This window comes from Micropterus dolomieu, linkage group LG08, assembly GCF_021292245.1.
Source record: "Micropterus dolomieu isolate WLL.071019.BEF.003 ecotype Adirondacks linkage group LG08, ASM2129224v1, whole genome shotgun sequence".
NCBI classification, from domain to species: Eukaryota; Metazoa; Chordata; class Actinopteri; order Centrarchiformes; family Centrarchidae; genus Micropterus; species Micropterus dolomieu.
Genome location: NC_060157.1, coordinates 28739164 through 28759400, shown reverse-complemented (window position 1 = coordinate 28759400; position 20237 = coordinate 28739164). Strand labels below are relative to the sequence as shown.

The window sequence follows — 20237 nt, the reverse complement described above, 5'->3', positions numbered from 1 at the left end:
CCCTATTTTTGAAAGCATTCTTACTTTACAGCATTTTTCCACTTCTGCACAGTACTGTATGTAGAGTGAAAATTGTGAGTTATGCAGAAAATGTTTAACAATAGTTACAGCTCCTTTCCATTCTGGTGTTTAGTTACACTCCCACTCGCCCACTCTGACTACATACGCAGTCATTGTAAAACTCTGTGTATCTTTGTGTGATCAGCGAGAAAGCCGTTAAGCCGATCTCTAAAAAAAAAGCCATAGCAACTCAATCTTGATCGAGATTTTTCTATATGTGCTGGCAATGGTGCGGGAGGAGTAGCGCAGTGAAAATCCACACAGAACAAGAACTGTGAGTCTCTATTGTCGTTTGCAGGCTTTGTTGCTCATCAGCTAAAATAAGCAACTCCGCTTTAAATGGAAAAACATCTGTTTTAAAGTCATATTTGTTGCACCTTTTGTGGGACGTGCATGCCAGCTTCGCTGTTAGCCTAACTCTTTCTTTGTGTCCAGTTGACAGTGTGCTGGATCCAGACAACCGGCTTCATATGACGGTGGAGGAACAGCTGAAGGAGTTGTTAGAAAAGCTGGACTTTGTCAGCACCATGCGATGCAGTGGCGCTCGAACTCGACGTATACGTCTGCTTCGTCGCGAGATCAACAACATCCGCTACAAACAGGGCCAACATCCCCGCCACAACCTTCTCAATGGACATCTGAAAGAAGACGATGAGGATGACGAAGATGATGATGAGGAAGATGACGACAAAGACACCAAGGCGGACAACGACCTCTCGTCTTCGTACAAAGGTGGGTGATGAAAAGCACTGAAAAATTCAACAGTATGAAATTGCCAATGCATGAACCTTTTTTAAAAGCCACTTTTTTTCAATGAGACCAGTTGTGAACATAAGCTAACGGAACATTGTCCTCAGGTAATTGAGCCAGGGTCCCCCCCACGCACCAACCCCAACCACCCCACTGTCTCCAGTCTAGTAAGTAGGGGCCCACAGAGTCTCGTTAGCCATGGCTGCCTCACAACTCGTCTCTCCCAGTGCACTCTATGTCTGCACCTCTTCTATACATCACTCTCATGGACTCACCACTCTCCATTGGCCACGTACAGTCATGTCATATCATCCCACTTCTGACTACAGACAGTCTCTTGCTATCGTAGAGGAGGGCCGCAGAACGCCTGTGATTTCTGTCAGTTGAGTCATAAAATACTGCCATGTTACCATGTTGCAGGTGTACAGTTGTGAGAGCAAAGTTCAACTCACTCGTCTTGATAAGGTCCTCCATATCTACAGAATACCTCAACTCCCTTTGGGCTGTAGTTGGACAGTTAAAATGAAATGTAAACCATTATGAAGTGAAACCATTTTCCAGTGTGAATACTACACCACCACATCACACTACATACTAAATGGGCATTCATTTCAAATAAACGAAAAGTGAAACTGAATTGAATTTTTCTCATCTTTCAGAAGACCTTAAATCCACTTCGCCGCCAACACTGGAACCTACAGGGCCGGCTCCTCCTCCACGACGGGAGGACGCACCTCTGGAGCCACCCACTCTGCGGCCAATCACAGGGGAGCCCCGGTCCCCCAGCTGGACCTGCAAACGCCTAAAGCTGGATGGTGACCTCTCAGACATCACCACAGAGAACATTAATTGCACTAAAGCACGGGAGCGGTCTGTGTCACCGCCTCCCATTTTGCACAGTGAAGGACAGACAGTGGCCAACGGCCTTCCAGAGCTCAGCGCCCCCACACGGCCCGCCACCGGAGGAGTTGGACGACGAACCTCTATATTGTTCAAGAAGGCAAAAAATGGAGCTAAGCTTTTCAGAGAGAGAGACAATACTCTGCTGAATGGAAAGGGCCCAAAGGACGATGATGCAAGCACCCCTACAGCCACCAACTCCACACCCAGTACCCCATCCTCCACACCTTTGTCCACTCCATCCAAGACCCCACAGAAAAGCCCAGGACCCCCCACCCTCAGTGAACAATGGACCCCCAGTGAAGACATGTGCTCAGGTAGTGAGCTGGAGAAGACACCAAATCACACACTGGAAAGTGGTGAGAAGCTTTACTTTGTTACCGCCATTGGACACCTCTTTACCCCAAGTTTAAGATCCTCTACTCAGGGCAGCATTTTAGAGCTACTCTTGGCACAGAAGACATTCACTATGATTTTATCAAATAGGGTGCTTGTTGGAATGTGCTGACTTTACATTAACTACCAGTTAACATGTCTAAATAGTTACGAGACAACAAAGGGCAGTGTCAGCAAAGATATGTGAAGGGATATAGGACCTGTTATAGTCTCCCACCAAGTAATGTTAAACTTGTCTTTATCAGTTTTTACGGTTTGCCACTTTAGGTTAGCTAGCTACTATTACATATTTACAATATGTCAAACTTAAATTTGTATAGTAATCATACGTCCTCTCATTTGCTTTCAGGACTGACCAACGGGATTAACAAGCACAAAGACGGCAGGTCCGAGTCTGAGTACAGCCCTTGTCCAGTCCTCCACAAAGAAATGTAAGACATGGTGTATCTGTTGTCAGTGGGTGTTTGGTAATAATTGACAGTACACTGATAAGTGCTATCTTACAGCAGCTCACCACCCAAACGAAGCCTCGGGAAACCAGCTCTTTCCAAAGTTCCCTTTCTGGAGATAGTCAACGGAGACTCAGATTACATTGGTATGTTTGTTTTTTTTAGTTTAAACAACACAGATTTAAACTAATTTAGGTCTTCTGTGTACCATTGCACATAATACTCCATTCCGTTGCTCACATACCTGCCTTTAAATTTTTGTGTCACAACTTTACTGGGAATATGTACACATGAATGTCGTGTCTATTCCTCCTCCTTCATAAAATGATGTCATCATGCTGTTTTGCAGGCAACGCCAGCCAAATGTCAGAGGATGAGACGGAGCTGGAGCCTTTAGAACTGGTGTGGGCCAAGTGTCGGGGATATCCCTCCTATCCCGCTCTGGTAATCCTTTGTCCTACATAGTATTACCGAAGAGCCATCTAATATGAGCTGTCAGCACCCTGTAGGCAGCTTTCACTAACCCACATTTTGAGAAGGTGAAGTGAGTGTGTTTGACAGTAATATAACCAAATGTAGAAGAAACAAAAATCAAGAGTTCCCTGCGACCATAGAACAGCTGTCTGCGGTGCTAGAAACAGACCTAAACTCCCTGTTCGACTGACTTTGTGTTCATTCCAGATTATTGACCCAGAAATGCCTGAGGAGGGCCTGTTGCACAATGGGGTGCCCATCCCTGTCCCACCCAAAGACGTCCTCTGTCTGGGGGAGCAGAGACAGGAGGAGACCAATGAGAGGCTCTACCTGGTGCTGTTCTTTGACAACAAACGAACATGGTGAGGGTCAAACAGACTGACATGCTGACATGGATCAGGTGTTTTAGTTATATACACTTCAGCTGGGTCAGTAGTCCAGTCAAAGAGGACCATACTGGACCTCAGGCTGTTCAAAAAAAAAAAAAAAAAAAAATATTTTGCAAATTAATTTGAAAAAACAGGACTTTTTAATTTGTAAATAAAATGAATATAGTTGTATATATTGTAGTTATATGTACATCTTTACATTGAACACGCAAATATTAGGTCCAAATCATACAAACAGGTCTACAGCAGTGAAAGTGGTCATCTTCAGTCGTCCTCAAATGCTCTAACAGTCTAAATCTGTGTCTTTGCGGCTGTAGGCAGTGGCTCCCACGTGACAAGGTGACACCCTTGGGTGTAGACGACACAGCGGACAAGCTGCGCATTATGGAGGGCCGCAAGTCCAGCATCCGCAAGTCTGTCCAGGTGGCGTACGACCGTGCCATGATCCACCAGAGCAGAGTCAGCCACAGCCACGGCTTTGTGGCCTCCAACTACCTGTAGAGGGCGACGGTGAGCCCTGTGAGCTCCCACAGTCAGCCACTATGCATTTCTCTCTGGTCTTAAAGCAGCAGGTGGGCCGAGTCCTACTGCCAGTTGAATTTGTATTCACATTGCTGTAGCAGCACAGAGCCCTGGACTGAAGTTCATTACCAAACCACTAGTGTCTGACACACAGAGCAGTGGTGTTTGCCTTTGTGTCGTGGTCGTGGATGTTGAGCTCCAGGTATAAATGAAGTTACATTTAGGTCCCATGTTGCTGCGGTCCGTGAGCGCTAGTTCCCTGTTCAGGGGTGTATTGAGGGATCAGCTTACTCCCCCTGGATGTGTTCAAGCTGTGTGTCTGGATCAAATGTAAAAGAATTTCCCTCTATTTTGTATAATGCTACTGCCAAGGTATCAAATTGTCAGAAAAGAGATTCAACATATTTATGTTTAACGCAGAAGCCGTATGAATGGATCACTGCCATCTTTTTATACTATAGCTTTTTACATTTTAATCTTTTACAAAGACACTTGTATAATATAAAGGCACACTTTGTGTACATATGTATGTGTATTATGAAACCCAATTTAATTTAATGTTGCTTTTTTAAAATGCGTATTTCAATCAACCCACACGGGGCAAAGCGACGCTGTGTATATTTGTGGAGATAAAATAATTCCTGACTTGCTGCGGTGTACTTAGCTCGTCTTTGATGTAATTTCATTGTGCTGTGTGTGTGTGTGTGTACATTTGGAGCATACACCACAATGAGCCATGTTCTTTATATTTGAATTCTCTTTTTGATACAGAGAGAAATAATTTATTTATGGAAGACAGAACTATAGAAATAAAGCTATATTGGTTAAAGTTGAGAATTAAATTTTATTTAAAAGAAATGGAGTGTTATTTTAAAAACATGCAGCCAACATTTTAATAGATGAGTTAACATGGTTGGTTTGATGTTGAGCTTCTGACCATCTGCCATCATTCACTGTTGACCCCCAGAAGATTCTATTTATTGTTGAGAGCCCCATTTTATTAAATGGAAAAAATACACCTTTATAAGCTTGTACTACATGCATATTTTACCTGCTCACCAAATATTTTGTCTGAACCAGTATTTCCTTATTTAGGGAAATAAACGCTCTATTAAAAACCTTTTTGGATAATGAACTGCAGTTGTGTGGTTTTGTTTTTTTAAACCAAAGGTGAGATCAGTTCTCATTCAACACTTGGAAGACATTTATTTGCTTTGCAAGCAGGATGCTCGACTATTAGCTCTCTGGCAGAAGAGTAGTGAAAAGTTTCCAAGGATGAACTCCAGCTAGCACCCAGTTTGCAGTTTTTGCTTTATTTTAACATTACTCGGCATAGTGAAAGTTTACATGTTAGCTGTTTACAACAGTTATAAAAACACCTATAAAATATATTTTGTCCCAACAAACTGCAGCAGTCCACAAACAAATTTCATTCCCATTATAAGCTAAAATTCAATAATGACTGCAGGTCTGAATGAACTGAAGTCAGCTGAAAAAATTGTTCATGTGATTTCCAAAAAACGAGACCAAATAATCCAACACCATCTGATGAACATCTGGTGAAAATCTTTTCTAAAATGTTTCTGTACAATTTCTCAGCTCATACAGAACCGTCTAGTCCTTAAATTTTACCATGAAAATTCCCAGAGATGACAGTGGTCCTCTCCGTCAGTGTCCAGGCTGCTGTCTTGTCAGGAGGAGGTAGTTGTGACGGAGGGTTCGCAGCTCAGTCAGTCTGCCCAGCAGGCAGCCAAACCGCTGCGGTCCCCCTCGCGCAGCTCCACCCTGAGCCCCACACACCTTGGATAGCAGGTCCAGGATCAGTTCCTGCATTTTGTCAACACAGCTGGCTGCCTGCAGGGACGCACGGTCTACAGGACAGGGACACAGAGAGACAGGTCCATAACACTAAAACATAGGTGAGATCTGCTTCTTTGTGTTTACATCCAGACATGGACTGACACCTTCAAGTTGTCAAACACCTACTGGAAAAGTCAAATGTGCTTCATGAGTGAAGTTAACTGAGTGAGTCATTCAGAGGCGTAGTTGGATTAGTCTTGATTTGGCACATTTCAGGCCAAATGTTCACAAATTAGAGGTCTGACCTGAGCAGAGCAGAGCTGTAGCAGTGAGCAGGGTGTATTCAGCCTCCGTCACCCGCAGCGTCGCCATGCTGTGGAAGAAGCTCACCACCGGCCCAAAGAGATCCTCACTGCCTCCTGTTCAAACCAGCAAATAGAAAATTGTTAATGTTTATGTTTGAACTAGTTTTTTTTCACAGCGTATTAGATCTTCGATATTTTGCATGTCTGGATTCACCTGACTTCCTACTTTGGATGTTTTCCTTCGACTCTACATTTCTCAGCCAGTTGTGTGTTGACATACTGAAAAACTGCAGGGCTGACAATGGTGAAAAAGATTTGTTTACTAAATATCAGACTGGAACTTGCTTCATATTGACTTGAATGATATGGAATCATAAAAAGTCTGTTTGTTTATTCACCTGGACTGGGGCTTGTTGGGTTGTGGGAGAACTGCTGAGCTGAGAGCAGAAACATGACCTCCAGTGAAGAGGCAGACAAGAGAGAGCTCTGGTCTGAAAAATCCAGCAGGTCAAAACCTGTGAGGGGAATAATTCAATTCATTCAAAGCTTTATTGGCATGAATGTGTAACAACAATATTGCCAAAGCATCATACAAACTACAAAAGAACAATCAACCCCATACATTTAATTAAACAAGTAATTAAAGCTTATGTGTTTGTGTGTGTTAGAACAATTAAAATATATTAAAATAAAATAAATAAAGCAGTAAGAGTGTGTGTGTGTGTGTGTGTGTGTGTGTGTGTGTGTGTGTGTGTGTGTGAAAAAAAAATTACAATGAAATAAATATAATTGTAAGCGCGTGTGTGTTAAAAAAATTAAAATATATTACAAATTAAAATAAAATAAATAAATGAAATGGTAAGAGTGTGTTAAAAAAATAAATAGATAATATCATTATTTATTTTTAAATTCAGTATATGCTTACTGTATAAGCTCAGTATTTTTTAGGAGGGAAATGTTGATTAAATAACAGAATTTGAGGATCTCCCATTATGTTTTTACAGCCTTGTCTGTGTTATCACATGTTATCATTCGCTCAACACAGTGGCCGTGATGAACGGTAGCAGTATGTACATCTATACCATTCTGTATTTCTGTATCCATCCATTAGCCTTAGTGACGCCACATCTTTAGTTTTTTATTATAATCAATGACCAATTATTATAACATTTGTCTATTTGGAAATGTAATACAAAACAAGGGCAGGACTCCCAACAGGTGCTTCCTTGAAAGTCTTTAATAATATTATTATAATATATAGTATTATCATATGCCATGTAATTCCATATGGTATGAACCATACCATCACCATGACAAAATAACAAAAACAAATCATCTTTGCACAATGACAATATGACCAGTCATCTGTTTTTGCTTTTTTAGTTCCTAGAAATCATTCCAAAATATCATTATTTAAAGAATAAGTCAGGTGATAATCTTAATTTTCTTATTGTCACAAATCCCATGAAAAGATCAAATCCAACAATGAATTGACCCTTCTGAGAAATATTGCCCTTGTCGCCAAAGTCTGATCCTGGTGCCGTAAGTAATCATTAGCTCACCAAATCTGCAGGTAAATGTAGTCTCACTCCAACAAGTGGACTTTTTAGTCCAGTATGAAAAACATTTGCTGAAAATTGTGTTGCCCACTTATGAATTTAGGAACTTCATAGTAGCTTAGGGTTTATTAAATTGGCGAAGCTGGTTTTACAAATCCTAATCCAGAGGCCACTGGTCATGTTTGATGTTAACAGAGAAACAGACTGGAGTCTACAGGCATACCAGTTGCTCTGTGGGGCTGTTCTTAAGACATCGGTGCTTTGAGCTAAACACAAATGTTAGCAAGGCTATTTGCTCACAATGACAGTGCTAAATTTCTGATTAGTTAGTAGTTGTTGACCTGATGGTGGGGCTGGATTCCTTCTTTTTTTCTGAATCCTTTAATGATATAAAACAATGAAATCCCCAGATTCTTTGCAATTTTTTTGTTGAGAAACATTCTTAAATAGTTGTACTGTTTGCCGGCGCAGTCTTTCACCGAGCGGTGAACCCCATGCAATCTTTACTTCAGACAGACTCTCTGGGATGCTCTTTTTATACCCAATCATGTTACTAACGTGTTGCCAGTTAACCTACTCAATTGTCAGATGTTCCACCAGCCGTTTTCTTTCAGCATTTCACAACTTTTCCCGCCTTTTGTTGCCACTGTCCCAACTTGTTTTTTGAAACGTGTTGCTGGTATCAAGTTCGAAATGGGCATATAATTCTCAAACAACAATATTTTCTGAGTTTCACTCTTTGATAAGTTCTCTTTGAGCTATTTACAATTAAATATAGAGTTTCAATGATACCCACATTTACCTTTTACACAGCGTGCCAACTTTTTTTGGAAAAGGGATTGTACATTTCATCCCGGTGAGAAATTGAATGTGTGTATCCAGTAGTAATTATTTCAGTGGTTGAAATAATTCAACAACTATTGTATGTTGTTGTATGATATGACCAAAATGGTGGACCAACAGACTGACATTGCCATCCCTAGAGCGACCCATAGAACACGGCAACAAACACAGCGCAGGGCTTCACTTACAAAGGCTTTTCAATTTCATTTACATTATTCTTCTTACTGTAGGAGAGTGCCACAGAGCAACAGACCTCTCTATGATCTCCTTGAAATTTCCTTGTAATTGGATCAGATATTCCTGTTGTTATATTGTATATTTCTTTCTTAAGTGAACACAGCAGAAAGCCAATTTTAGCTTCTGAGGTTGTACATTCAGGTCGATCTTACCTGGCACTGTCGTGGCAAACTGTAGCAGTCTTTGCAATTGTGGTGATACAACATCAGACAAGCCCTCCCCTTCTTGTGTACATGGCCACTCAAACAACTGAACAGACAGGAAACCAAAAGGGCAACATAAAGAAGGTAACTGGTTTGAAAGTACAACTATTACTACTACTGTTTCCACACTGTGACGTACCCTGCAGTGGCTGCTGTCCTGTGCTCTGTACAGTCGATGGGCCTCCACCATCCTGTCCACAATGTACTTCTGTTCTCGGGTTAAACTGGCAGAAGAAGCCTGGTGCACATGGAAGTTCACACAACACAAGGTAGAAAGTGCATTAAGATGAGAGATAAATGTGTGAAAGGGGGAGGAGAGTTGACACTAATCATCCAACCTGCTACACAGCTACTCATTTATCCAGCCATCCAGTTAACCAGCCAAACCACAAAATGACCAACCATCCAACAAAACATGTTGACCAAACAACCTTCTACCCATCCATCCCACTAACATCTGCGTTCTGAAACATCAGCAAACCACGGGATCACCAGCCAGCCAACCCTTCAACAATCAGCCCGACCAGTTCATCAACTAATCCAACAGTCTAAAAAAATGTGATTGTAAGTACAGCTGAGGCTGAGACATTTCACTAAAACACAAAAATGTCAACCTCATGAGCAAAAGTCAGGGGATCATCAAAGTCATTAGGGTTTACTCTCTGAAGATCTGTACAAAAATTCCCTAGCATGACTAAAAACTGCTCCACTCAGCCCTGCTTTCTAGTACCTGTCCAGGTATCCTGCAGGTAGAGCTGACCCGCCTGCTGTCTGAGTGCTCCTCTTCCTCCTGTCTTCTACCTTTACCTCCTTTCCTTAGTCGTTTGGACTGGCACTGCACCTCTGTTAGAAGGCCTAACCAAAATAAATGCATGTCAAACCAGCCAAATGCATATTGATTTTTACCAGGTATTAATTACTCTCATCAATCTTTCAATTTTAGTATCACTTTGTTTTATGTCAAAGTCACGCAGAGGTCACTTACACTCAGCCAGCATTCCCACAGCGCGGCACTTCCTCAGCCGGCAGTCTTGGCACTTCCTCCTCATGTACATGTCCATTTCACAGCCACCGCCACTCTTACAGTGATACACGGCCTTTTTAGTCACGCTACGCCTAAAAAAACCTACAGCATCCAGGCAAAACAAGAGACAGAAGGACCATGCGGGGTTGCAGCAAAATCTTACTAGATTACATTTCAGAATACAACTAAACAGCTTTGGAGAAAAGAATAAAAAGATACAAAGCGTAGAAAAAGTGAACAGTGAGAAATACCTTTGCATCCCTCGCAGGTAAGAGCATTGTAGTGATACCCGGACGCTTTGTCTCCACACACCACACACAGCTCGTCCTGACCTCTGCTCTTTCCTCCCGACCCCACCCGTGTCCTCCGCCCCAGAGGCAGACCTACCGCCCCGAGCCCCTGAGCCAGGCCCCCGCAGTGGGGGTCGGGGCTGGGATCACAGGGGGCCTCCAGGCATTGAGGGCTGTAGTGGTACAGAGGATGGCAGAGCTGCGAGGAGGAAGAAGAGGAGGAGGGAGAGGATGTGGTGGAGGGCGGAGAGCCATAGAGGGAGAAGGGCAGGTTGGCAGCGCTGTACTGTTGTTGGCTGTAAGGGAGCAGCTGGAGGTCAGGATCCTGCAGGGGGTAGCCCAGAGGGTCAGCCAGCATGTCTGAAATGGAATAAGATGGAAGTCCAGGAACAAAAACTTGTTCTAATTGTTTTGTAGGTCTTAAAACCTAATGAGAGAACTGTGCACCGACACAGATAGACCGCGTCGATGTGGCTTTTGCTATTTCATGTTCAGATTTGTGATCTGGTTCAGTTTTCCTTATAACATTTCTACCCAAAGAATTTTTAGACCTGACATTTAACATTTACTCATTTACTCATTTGGCAGATGCTTTTATTCAAAGCGACTATTGTATGTTGTTCCTCAAATTTAAAGAACTTGGAACTTAAACTTCTTATGAAACTCTTTAGAGAACTACTGCTTCCTGCAATGCACACTGGTGCTGCCTTTCTATCCAATCAACCAAATCAAAGTGCCTTTGTTTCCGTAACTAACATCCCATGGGTTTAGGATCAGGATGGTGATATTATACTGTATATTTTTCTTATGGTCAACAAACCCTCCACTCCAACAATGAACTGATCCTACTAATAAGTACTGTAGTCTCTGTACCTAAAACACAGACGACAAGCACCAAATGTAAATGTGTAAATGTGGGTAAAAATAGTACGTAACAAAATGACAAACTGTTCTTCCTGTTTGAGTAATGTTTGCTAAAAAACTACTTGGCAATGGGCTGTTTTAGAAAATGACTGAGCTTTTTAAAAGAAATGAAACTATATATTTGTGACTGGTATTTACAGAAGTCAAAATATTAAGAGAAGGACGAACACCTAGTTTTGGTCTTTTCATTGGATTTGTAGACAAACACCACATATCTGTTAAGAATGAGTGTGTTTCAATGCACACTACTATTCTAGTTTGACTCATATCATGGTTTTGATCTTATCTGGCATCTGATGTTTACGTAGAACATAAGAAACCTGGTTATTTATTTCCCTGTATACATCATCATCTGTGTACTGTTATCCCGGTTTCAATGGGAGTAGGCTACTCCCAGTAGCATTTTCAGGGTTTCTCAAAATCAGGATAAGACCTTATCTAGACTTCTGAAACCAGGATAAGATGTTTCCACGTGCAACACATAACCAAGATACTACTTAGCATGTAAACTGAGAGGCTTGGATCGGTCACTATGTTGTGACGTTCAGCAGGCATCCTTCCCAAAAAAAAGTTTATCTGGTCAATACCATAAAAATACATACATAAAATATTTCACACACACATAAAAAAAAAAACATGGAAGAAGACCGAGGAGTTTCTGTCAGAAAAACTGCATTCGCAAGACCAGAAATGTGAATAAAGATTCCATGCAACAATCTTAATCTTAAGTGTTAAGTCAAAGAGCGTCATAAGAATATGTTCTTACGTGACTCTTGTGACTTCATGCTTTTATGGCTCTTGGGGGATACAATAAAAAGCCGAGAGTGAGACCCTGTGAACTTGTTCAGACTGCTGAAACAGGATGCAGCTGAGAGCTCCCTGTGCCATTTAGGACTTTTTGATCCTCTTTTCTGGACGCTTCATTCAGTCTATAATTGCCGTTCAGTGTTGCGATGGACTGAAACGTCTTTGGAGTGTACGTTAGCAGCTTGTGTTTTGCAAGTCCTGTCTCCTTTGAGAAAACATGTGTGACCACTGGCAGCCTCTTAAAGCACAGCTGGACCAGCACGACTGGGACTGCTGTGAGATCTGTTATGCACTGATTAAAAGGAGAGCCCACCCAAATGTCAGGAGTCTCAGGGCTGCTGGGGATGGACATTTAATGGGTAAACATGAAGCTGAGGGCTGACAAAAACATCAATATGATCATGTATTCTTTTAGATTTTGGTCTTATGATGATCTGATGACAATAGCTGGTTTTGATTGTTGGGCAGGCCTAACACAAGACTTAGTGACTATCTTGCCAGGCAACCAGTGGAGACTCCAGGAAATCACTGCGCCCCAGTCAAGGAAGTCCACCACATAGCCTCCTGTAAAATCACAACTTGTCATTTTTACAGAGGAGATCTAACATCTTAATTAGTGAGGTGTAGAGGTGTTGTTAGGTGCTTTCTGTTACCTTTGGACAGAGCCAGTCTAGCTGTTTTCCCCTGCTTCCTGTCTTTATGCTAAGCTAAGCTAACTGTCTCCTGGCTATAACTTCATGTGTAGTGGTGTCAGTCTTCTCATCTAACTCACATCCATCCATCCATCCATCCATCCATCGTCAACCGCTTATCTTGCGTACAGGGTCGCGGGGGGGCTGGAGCCAATCCCAGCTTACAACAGACGAAAGGCGGGGTAAACACAAGGCAGCTCTGCTCTGTTAGGTCGGAGACTGTACGTGTGGTAAGGGCTGGTACTATCAATACTTTGCCAGTCAGTCTTCAACCCTGACTAACTGAATATTGATGACTGATAAATAGTCTCTCTGATCGAGTAAATGGCTGCATCAACAGAATCATCACTTTAAAGGCCACTAATGAACCCCTCCTTACTCCTTCCTTTTGTCTTCTCTTTCATTCTCTCTCCAGATGTTTCCTGTCTTTACCAGAATGTGGCGGTGAGGGTTTGGGGGGGGTCCTTGCTTTCTCGGCATGTGACAGAACTGTGATTCGCACTGTTTGTAAACCATTTGAAGACTGTCTAAACACTCCTCGGCCTCCCTTCCATCCCACGCACACTAGGGAGCCAAACAACATCAGCAAACTACCCCCTCCCCAAAGCTCCCCCACCGCCCCCTCCTCCACTGCTACTAAGGACAGAAGGGGAGACAACAAGGGGAATTTGTTGATGATACATGTCAGTATAAATAGATCCTCCGATGCACGCTCAGCCTCCCTGCATGCGCAGTGAGCCGGCTGAACCTCCTCAAGAACTATTTTTTTTTTCGTGTCACCAAGTTCTTAAAGGGGGTAAATAAACGCTTGACGTTCATTCATCAAGTGTGAGAGTGAATGACATGAGGTTGTGCATTCACATTCTTGTTGTGTAACAATATAATGTATAAATTTCCCATATACTTAAAGCAAGCCAACAGAACTTTGGCTGTTACTGACTGTTAAATGTACAAATGTAATGTGACAGTAGAAGTAAAACTGCAGAAAAGAGTCACAAACAGTCAGCAGTCTGGCCAATTAATGTCTGTTTTATAGCAATCCCAACCTAAAGTTCGGTAATGTAGCCACCATAAGTTGTTGAAGGGCAAAACCCTGGAGGGTAATGAACTGAACTGAGTTGCTTATGAACGCAACTTTTCATTTGTAAGTAGAATGCTTTTTTTCTTCTTTCAGCAGTCACATAGTCTCAGGTTAAGTCAGCGCTGGACTGAATCAACAAATCAGCTGACACATGCAAATTTCTCCAAAGCTGTTGAAGAAATCGCAGTATTTCTGAAAGTACACGTTGAAAAGTCAGTAATAGCGTATAGAAACACGTGTAGATATTAGTGATCCGGTTATGACTGAGGTCACAGCAATTTAATAGGCCTGTTCACTAGACTTCCATTTGATTTTTGTGTCACTTTAAAGGGTCGTTTCACCCATATTACAAACCTGACCTTGCTTTACACTGGTGGTATCTAACCATGCAGATAAAACTGAGAAAACTGTTTTTCATAAGAACTACGTTCTACTGAAGAAATAATGTATAAAATGGCTATTCTGTGGATTACCCAGGGTTACAGAGACACTGATTCTAGAAAGAGATGGTTGTTTGTTAAAGCTGAGAGCACTAGTCTAGTTCAGTAATATGGGTGAATTAACCCTTTGCAGCAGTAGAAAACAGAAATATCTACCTGCCAGGGAATTTGAATTCATTTACCACTGACCGATAACAACGAAAGTGCTTTGCAAATAAAATGTCTCCACACATTGAAATCCCATAAAACATGAACACTCATGTCTGCATATCCAGTCTTTCCTGTGCTTACATTCAACCGTTATTTTAATTGTATTATCACATGCCAACAGTCTAGTTGAGACAGAGTACCACAAAGTCTCTTATTAGTCCATCTTTAGTATTTTATCTATTACTGTAACTGAAATATGTCAAGTAACCTATTTTAGAGAAGTAAGAGAAGGAACAGAGGTAGAAGGAGAAGAGAAAGTAAAAGGCTGAACAATAGCAAAAAAAAAAAGTGGAAGAAGGAGCAGAAGAGACAGAAGTGTCACTGTGGACTCACCATAGTACTGAAGCTGCTCTGTGGAGCAGTAACCATCCGAGGCAGAGAGAAACCCCCCTGCTGAAAAGCTCATCTCCAACTCGGCCCACTCTCTCATCTGGACAGAATATCCTCTCTTTAGCTAGTAATGCAGGATCTATCTTCTCACACACATGCAAAAACATAAACACACACACTGACAATTACTCAGAGGATTCACACAGATATGAAGGATCTGGGAAGTATGGAGACATTCCTCAATCCCCAGGATGGGTCCAGGTCTCTTAGCTGTCCAGGCTGATATCCCAGCCTATTTTTAAAAAGCAGAGAGAAAGAGTGCAGCTGAGACTCTTGATCTACGGTGGATGAAGTGCTGGAGGAGGTCTTACCCGTCCCCGGGGGATAGACGAAAGGGAAAGCGGGGGCACCCAGGAAGGACAGGGATGGGACTGAGGTCCAAACAGCTGGACCTGGTCGGGACTTCACAGATCAGAAGATAGCGGAGATGGATGGAAGGATGGATGCCCTCATGTGCAAAGTGGGGGATATTCAACACTCACGGTGTGTGTGTGTGTGTGTGTGTGTGTGTGTGTGTGTGTGTGTGTGTGTGTGTATGTATATGTGTGTGTTGAGTTTTGTATCTCAGAGCGCAACAGCTAGGCTGGGCAAAGAAAACATTTTCTCAATTTTATCGGCTGAGTCAAATAAAATGTTTTAAAAGGTTTTATTTAAGAACATTTCATAGACTAATGCTTCTTGTGGAGCGTTTGGCAAGTTCAATGTATTTGACACAAACTCTACTACTTACTTTGAACTATTTACTATGGTTAATATGTGTGTGTTTGCTGTGTATGTGTGTCTATGTTTGTCCTCCAAGCCTCGGGAGTGTGTTTACTCTGCCTTTTGTTTACCGCTGTTCTGTTTGTGCTGGAGTTAATATTGGACAGCAGTTAGATTTAAGGGACTCGAGGACCTCCGCCTCCCCCACAGACAATTAACCAGGCCGGGGCAGAGCGAGAGGAGTCGAGGCCTGAACCGTCCAGAGGAGACAGAGGAGTGACCTCAACACTGGCCTGTAAATCTCTGAGCAGGGACGTTTGACATGCAGCATGCTTATGGAGGATTAACGCCGTCCCCCCACCCGCATATCATCCCTTTCACTGGCTCATTATGGGAACCAGGACTGACCAGTGGATAGTAGAGGATTAGAGATGAGCCAATCATGCTCACTGAAGCTGTAGCCTTCACTAGATCGATCTCAGTGACAAATGACACAGGAATTTGGTTGCTAGTTACACGGTGTCTTTCCTTTGAAGATTATGTCCAAAGGGTCAATTGCTACACATGCGATCACGGTGCATTAAGACAACACTGCTTTGAGTTAAACTGTACTTTAGGGAAAAGCACTAACTAAAAGAAAATAGCAAATAAATAAAAGTAAATTGTGTCTAACATGTAAAAAACGCATAATGTATCAAAAATATATATGTATATATATTTGTTGCCGGTACAAGGAAGGTCAATAGACCACCAAAGTTATTAATAAGTCATCCTGAGGGAGGCATGAATTTGTATCCCAACTTTCATCTTTTGATCTACCCAATAGAGACATTTCACTCAAAACCACAAATGTGACTGCTGCTCACCAATATATTTATATAGGTGTCTGAGCATTCAGTCTCTACGCTCTAGGTTACTTGGTTTGGTTGGACTTTGTGTGATTTGTTTTTTTTTTTTTACAGCTGTACACACATACAGTACACACATTACTGATGAACTGAGTGCATACTATATTTCTTAAATACATTTATTCTACTTTAAAGAGTCACGTGTGGTCTCCACATTTTATCTTTCCTTTGAGGCAGGCCCTGACAACTTTGACCTGCTGGTAGCTCTAGAGGAAAGGTCAGGGAATCACCCAAGTTATTCGAATTCATCCTCTGGCCACCATAGATATTAGCATCAAACTGCATGGAAATCCATCTAATAGTTGCTGAGATATTTTACTAAAAAACAGAAATGTCAACATAACATTAGAGGAGTTGGTTGGATTAATGCCACAAGCAAGGTTAACAAATAACTGAGGCTTAATAATGCCCATGTGCTGATTTAATAGAATAGTATCATCTGCGTAAAGTGTAGTGTATCGTAAGCAAATGCCTCTATATGATAGATTGGTGGTAGTTTCTGGAATGGCATGGATCCATTGCTAAAGAAGAGGTGTTCTGTTGTTATTTCTCAGTTAATAGCAGTGTGTCACGACCCAACATTTGTGGCAAACAAGCCATCAGCTATTCCTCCAAGTGACCTCTGAGGAATGGAAGGAGAGTAGAGAGCAGGCAGCAGGGCTGAGAGTGACACTAAACGATGGGGACAATATCGGGGAGCGTGCAAATGTCACCATGGATCTTCTGGAGGTGTCACATTGTTGGACACAGGCCTGACTATGAGGGCTCTCCCCTTGGGAGATGAACGGGGGGGGGGGATTTCAGATTTCAGATTCCTGACAATGTGCGCACAAAAAAGGAATGCGGTATAATGAGTAGAGCACCCCAGAGATAGAGGGAAGTCTAGCGTTTCCATGTAACACAGTTGGTTCAGACCAACTGATGGCATGTGCAAACCCTTGAACTCATTAGTCCTGAATCACTCATAGCACAAGCCTAGAGAAAATTCAGCATATCATAAATCCCATTCCTCTCCATGTGGCCAGCTCCTCTCTTTATCAGAGAATTGCTGGCTGGTAGCTGCAGCTCGATAATGGCCTGGACTGTTTACTGATACTCGCAGGAAACTGCCGCTTACATTAAAATGGCCTCAGCATTCATGAGTAAAGTCCATAGCTTATGTTTGAGCATAAGAGAGTGTGGTTAGGGGGTTTTGGCTATCATGAGAAGGAATGTAAATTTGATTCAAATGGTAGTTATGTCTACTTAGATTATTTGTTTGAAATCATTTCCTACAATCTGTAGAGGCTATTGAGATTGAACTCTCAACTACATTGTTTGCACATTTTCTTCTACGTTCTGTCTATTTTGATACAGAGGTTATATATGCTGGATATAATCAAATCAAAAAAATATATGTTTTTTTTAAACATACACACACTACCCTGCTTAATGCAGCATGCACAGTTCCTATCAGGTATGTTGAAATGGCAATTCAGTGTTGAATTTTTAATCTTCAAGAGAAATTACTCTAACAAAATATAATGTTAAATATTAAATATCTTCTTTTAACCCCTATAGATGAGACAATCAAAAATGCAGGACAGTAACATTTTCGGTCAACGATCACTAAATAGCATTACGCTGGCTTATGAACAATTCTGTTTATGTTGCAGTTGTCTAGGTAAGCAGAGGTTGTGGACTTACCGCTGATGGTGGGAGCCTTCCTGCTTCACCGAATGTCCCTAATGTCCTCTCGCTTTGTCCAACTATCTCACTTTTTGTAATGTTGGCTCCAGCCCAGCCTCCAGCCTCCATCCTCACACACACACACACGCACACACAAATACACACAGAGTAAACAGAACCTTTCAAATGAGACAGTTGCTCTTGACCTGTGTTTGAGCTGGACATGCGGGAACCTGACCAAAGATCTTCTTTTTCTGTGGATTCTCTTGCAGGACAGAAATGTGCATTGGCGAGAAGAAATCATTCAGATATTTTATGGGGAAAAACTTGAGAAATACGATGGGAAAACTTGGGAAAACTAAAGCTGGGGTACAAAAGCATTTGACGGTAACGTGTGTCTCCGTGTATGTCAACACGGGGAAAATTAAAAATGTCACAGATTTAACATAAAAATCCACAGCATGGGACCTTTTGATTGCACGAGGGACATGAACTGGCAACCTCTGAACCACAAAGGACCCCCTCCCTGCTCTGCTTGTAGGAACTGGAATCATCTCATTAACAAATTCCCAGTATAGAGTGTTTATAAACAGCTTTTTGTTCATCCTTGTGATGGATGGATGCTCCCTATCACTGGCTCTTCCTGCTAACTCCCCAACCCGCTTAACAATCTCTCTGCCACTGTTTCACAACCACACACACACACACACTTACTGAACCCTTGATATTTTCTCTACTGACCTTGCTTCCTCAGTGGGTGGGCCCTTACTGTTCTGCGTATCATTGCATTATGTTTAATAGTGAGGGAAAGTGTGTATGCGGGGGTCTAACTGAGAGACCAGCGTAAATGTGCTAATGAAGAAAAACAACACGGCTGTCAAGGCCTCCCAGGAGCAGGTCAAACACAGTTGCTGGGGGTTGAGGTCAGTGAAGGCAAAGGGTGATAGGTCAACATCAAGGCCAACAGCAGGCCTTGACTTCTGCAGGGCAGAAAAAAGTGGGAGTTGAAGTGAGTAAACTGTAGGGGAGGAGAAGCTAATGGAGTTTTTCTTCTCTAAAGGAGCAGTTAGAATAAAATTTATAAATCAGTAACACCATTAGGAAAGTAATTGGGACAATACTAAATGTTTCAATCAACACTTCACCCAGAATCAAAGGAATATAGAAAAGTATTTATTAACTTTACATTACACCAACCCACTGAAAATATTTAATACAAGTACAAAACAAACTATAGATGTGCAAAACATAAAGAGAGAGAAAATAAAAATGTGTAAATTAAACATGGTAGAGAACACCTGTGTAAGTTTGCTTTTTAATTATGACCCTTGCTGTAAACATCAATTAAAACTTTACAAAATACAATTCACACTATTTTGCAAAACATTTCTTCTTTGACACACAGACACATCACTGATTCAAGATTCAAGTTACATGAAATACTGTAAACAAGATCAGACAGGCCTTCATGCAGTGGTTAGTGTCATGACTTGTCATAAGTTTTTGGCAACTTAAAAACTCTGGAATCATTTCAGAGAAACCTTTCTGCAGTCCGCTCACCCTCACCAGCAGGTTTCTGACATCTATATGAGGTCTGCCATCAAACTGAGGATGTGACCTAAAATCAGGAGAAGGAGTTCAGGTCGGCAGGAGTTAACATCCATGTGTCATACCTTAAACCCTCAATCGTCCCTTTGAACCACGAACATTAAGAGCAGTGTAAATCACATCGCAGCTGAACCCAAGTGAAGAAATTCATGTGCCACAGAACTTTTCCAGATGAAAGCACATTGTAAACATTAAAAAAAGAGCATAAATACAACTATAACATTTAACTAAAATGCATGATGGTTTGTCCTGATGTTGTTAAAAATGTGATATGGAGGGTTCACTGACTGTCCCACCAGTTCAGTTTCTGATTTAGCTCCCCATCAGAGGCGTTGTCTCATCATGGCCGATGCCCACATCCACCGGAGATTTGCGGTAAATTATGAACTGAATGGAGATCTGAAAAACACTGTTAAGAAAATCTAAAGAAATCCTGGGAAATAATCAGTCTAACGCTAAACCAGTTACTGACAAAACATTTGTTGACACCCTAATTCATGGTGTTAAGAAAAATATATTTTACCGAATGCAAGACTGTGAGTGCTTTATATGTCCCCACGACTCCCCAACGTCCCAGGTTCTCTGTGTAGCGATTTCTAATTATTT

At 41.9% G+C, this 20237-nt stretch overlaps 2 protein-coding genes and 1 long non-coding RNA gene across 6 annotated transcripts in view; 1 reads left to right on the top strand and 2 right to left on the bottom strand.

Moving 5' to 3' along the window:
• brpf3b (bromodomain and PHD finger containing, 3b) overlaps nt 1-5075 on the top strand; it is a 13548-nt gene extending 8473 nt beyond the window's left edge. The window contains exons 8-13 of one of the 4 annotated variants that reach the window (XM_046057312.1): nt 1473-2069; nt 2456-2537; nt 2613-2701; nt 2905-2999; nt 3237-3391; nt 3736-5075. In XM_046057312.1, the coding sequence (XP_045913268.1) occupies nt 1473-2069; nt 2456-2537; nt 2613-2701; nt 2905-2999; nt 3237-3391; nt 3736-3919 (1202 nt within the window). In that variant the 3' untranslated portion in view covers nt 3920-5075. Of the gene's footprint in view, nt 1-1469; nt 2070-2455; nt 2538-2612; nt 2702-2904; nt 3095-3236; nt 3392-3735 lie in introns of those variants that run through there. The other 3 variants (XM_046057311.1, XM_046057310.1, XR_006826129.1) reach the window with 3 other exon arrangements.
• A 206-nt stretch (nt 5076-5281) lies between these two features.
• Nucleotides 5282-18133, bottom strand: nr1h5 (nuclear receptor subfamily 1, group H, member 5). The gene is made up of 11 exons (XM_046057318.1): nt 18042-18133; nt 14689-14828; nt 10163-10561; nt 9873-10013; nt 9618-9742; nt 9027-9125; nt 8837-8933; nt 6444-6560; nt 6260-6340; nt 6046-6159; nt 5282-5811 (listed from the first exon to the last, which is right to left on the bottom strand). The coding sequence occupies exons 2-11, from the start codon at nt 14783-14785 to the stop codon at nt 5609-5611; spliced, it is 1473 nt and encodes a 490-aa protein (XP_045913274.1). The 5' UTR covers nt 14786-14828; nt 18042-18133; the 3' UTR covers nt 5282-5608.
• A 1041-nt stretch (nt 18134-19174) lies between these two features.
• Nucleotides 19175-20167, bottom strand: LOC123975664. The gene is made up of 2 exons (XR_006826130.1): nt 19928-20167; nt 19175-19641 (listed from the first exon to the last, which is right to left on the bottom strand). It is a non-coding gene; the product is annotated as an uncharacterized LOC123975664 (long non-coding RNA).
• Between the last annotated feature and the right edge of the window lie 70 nt (nt 20168-20237).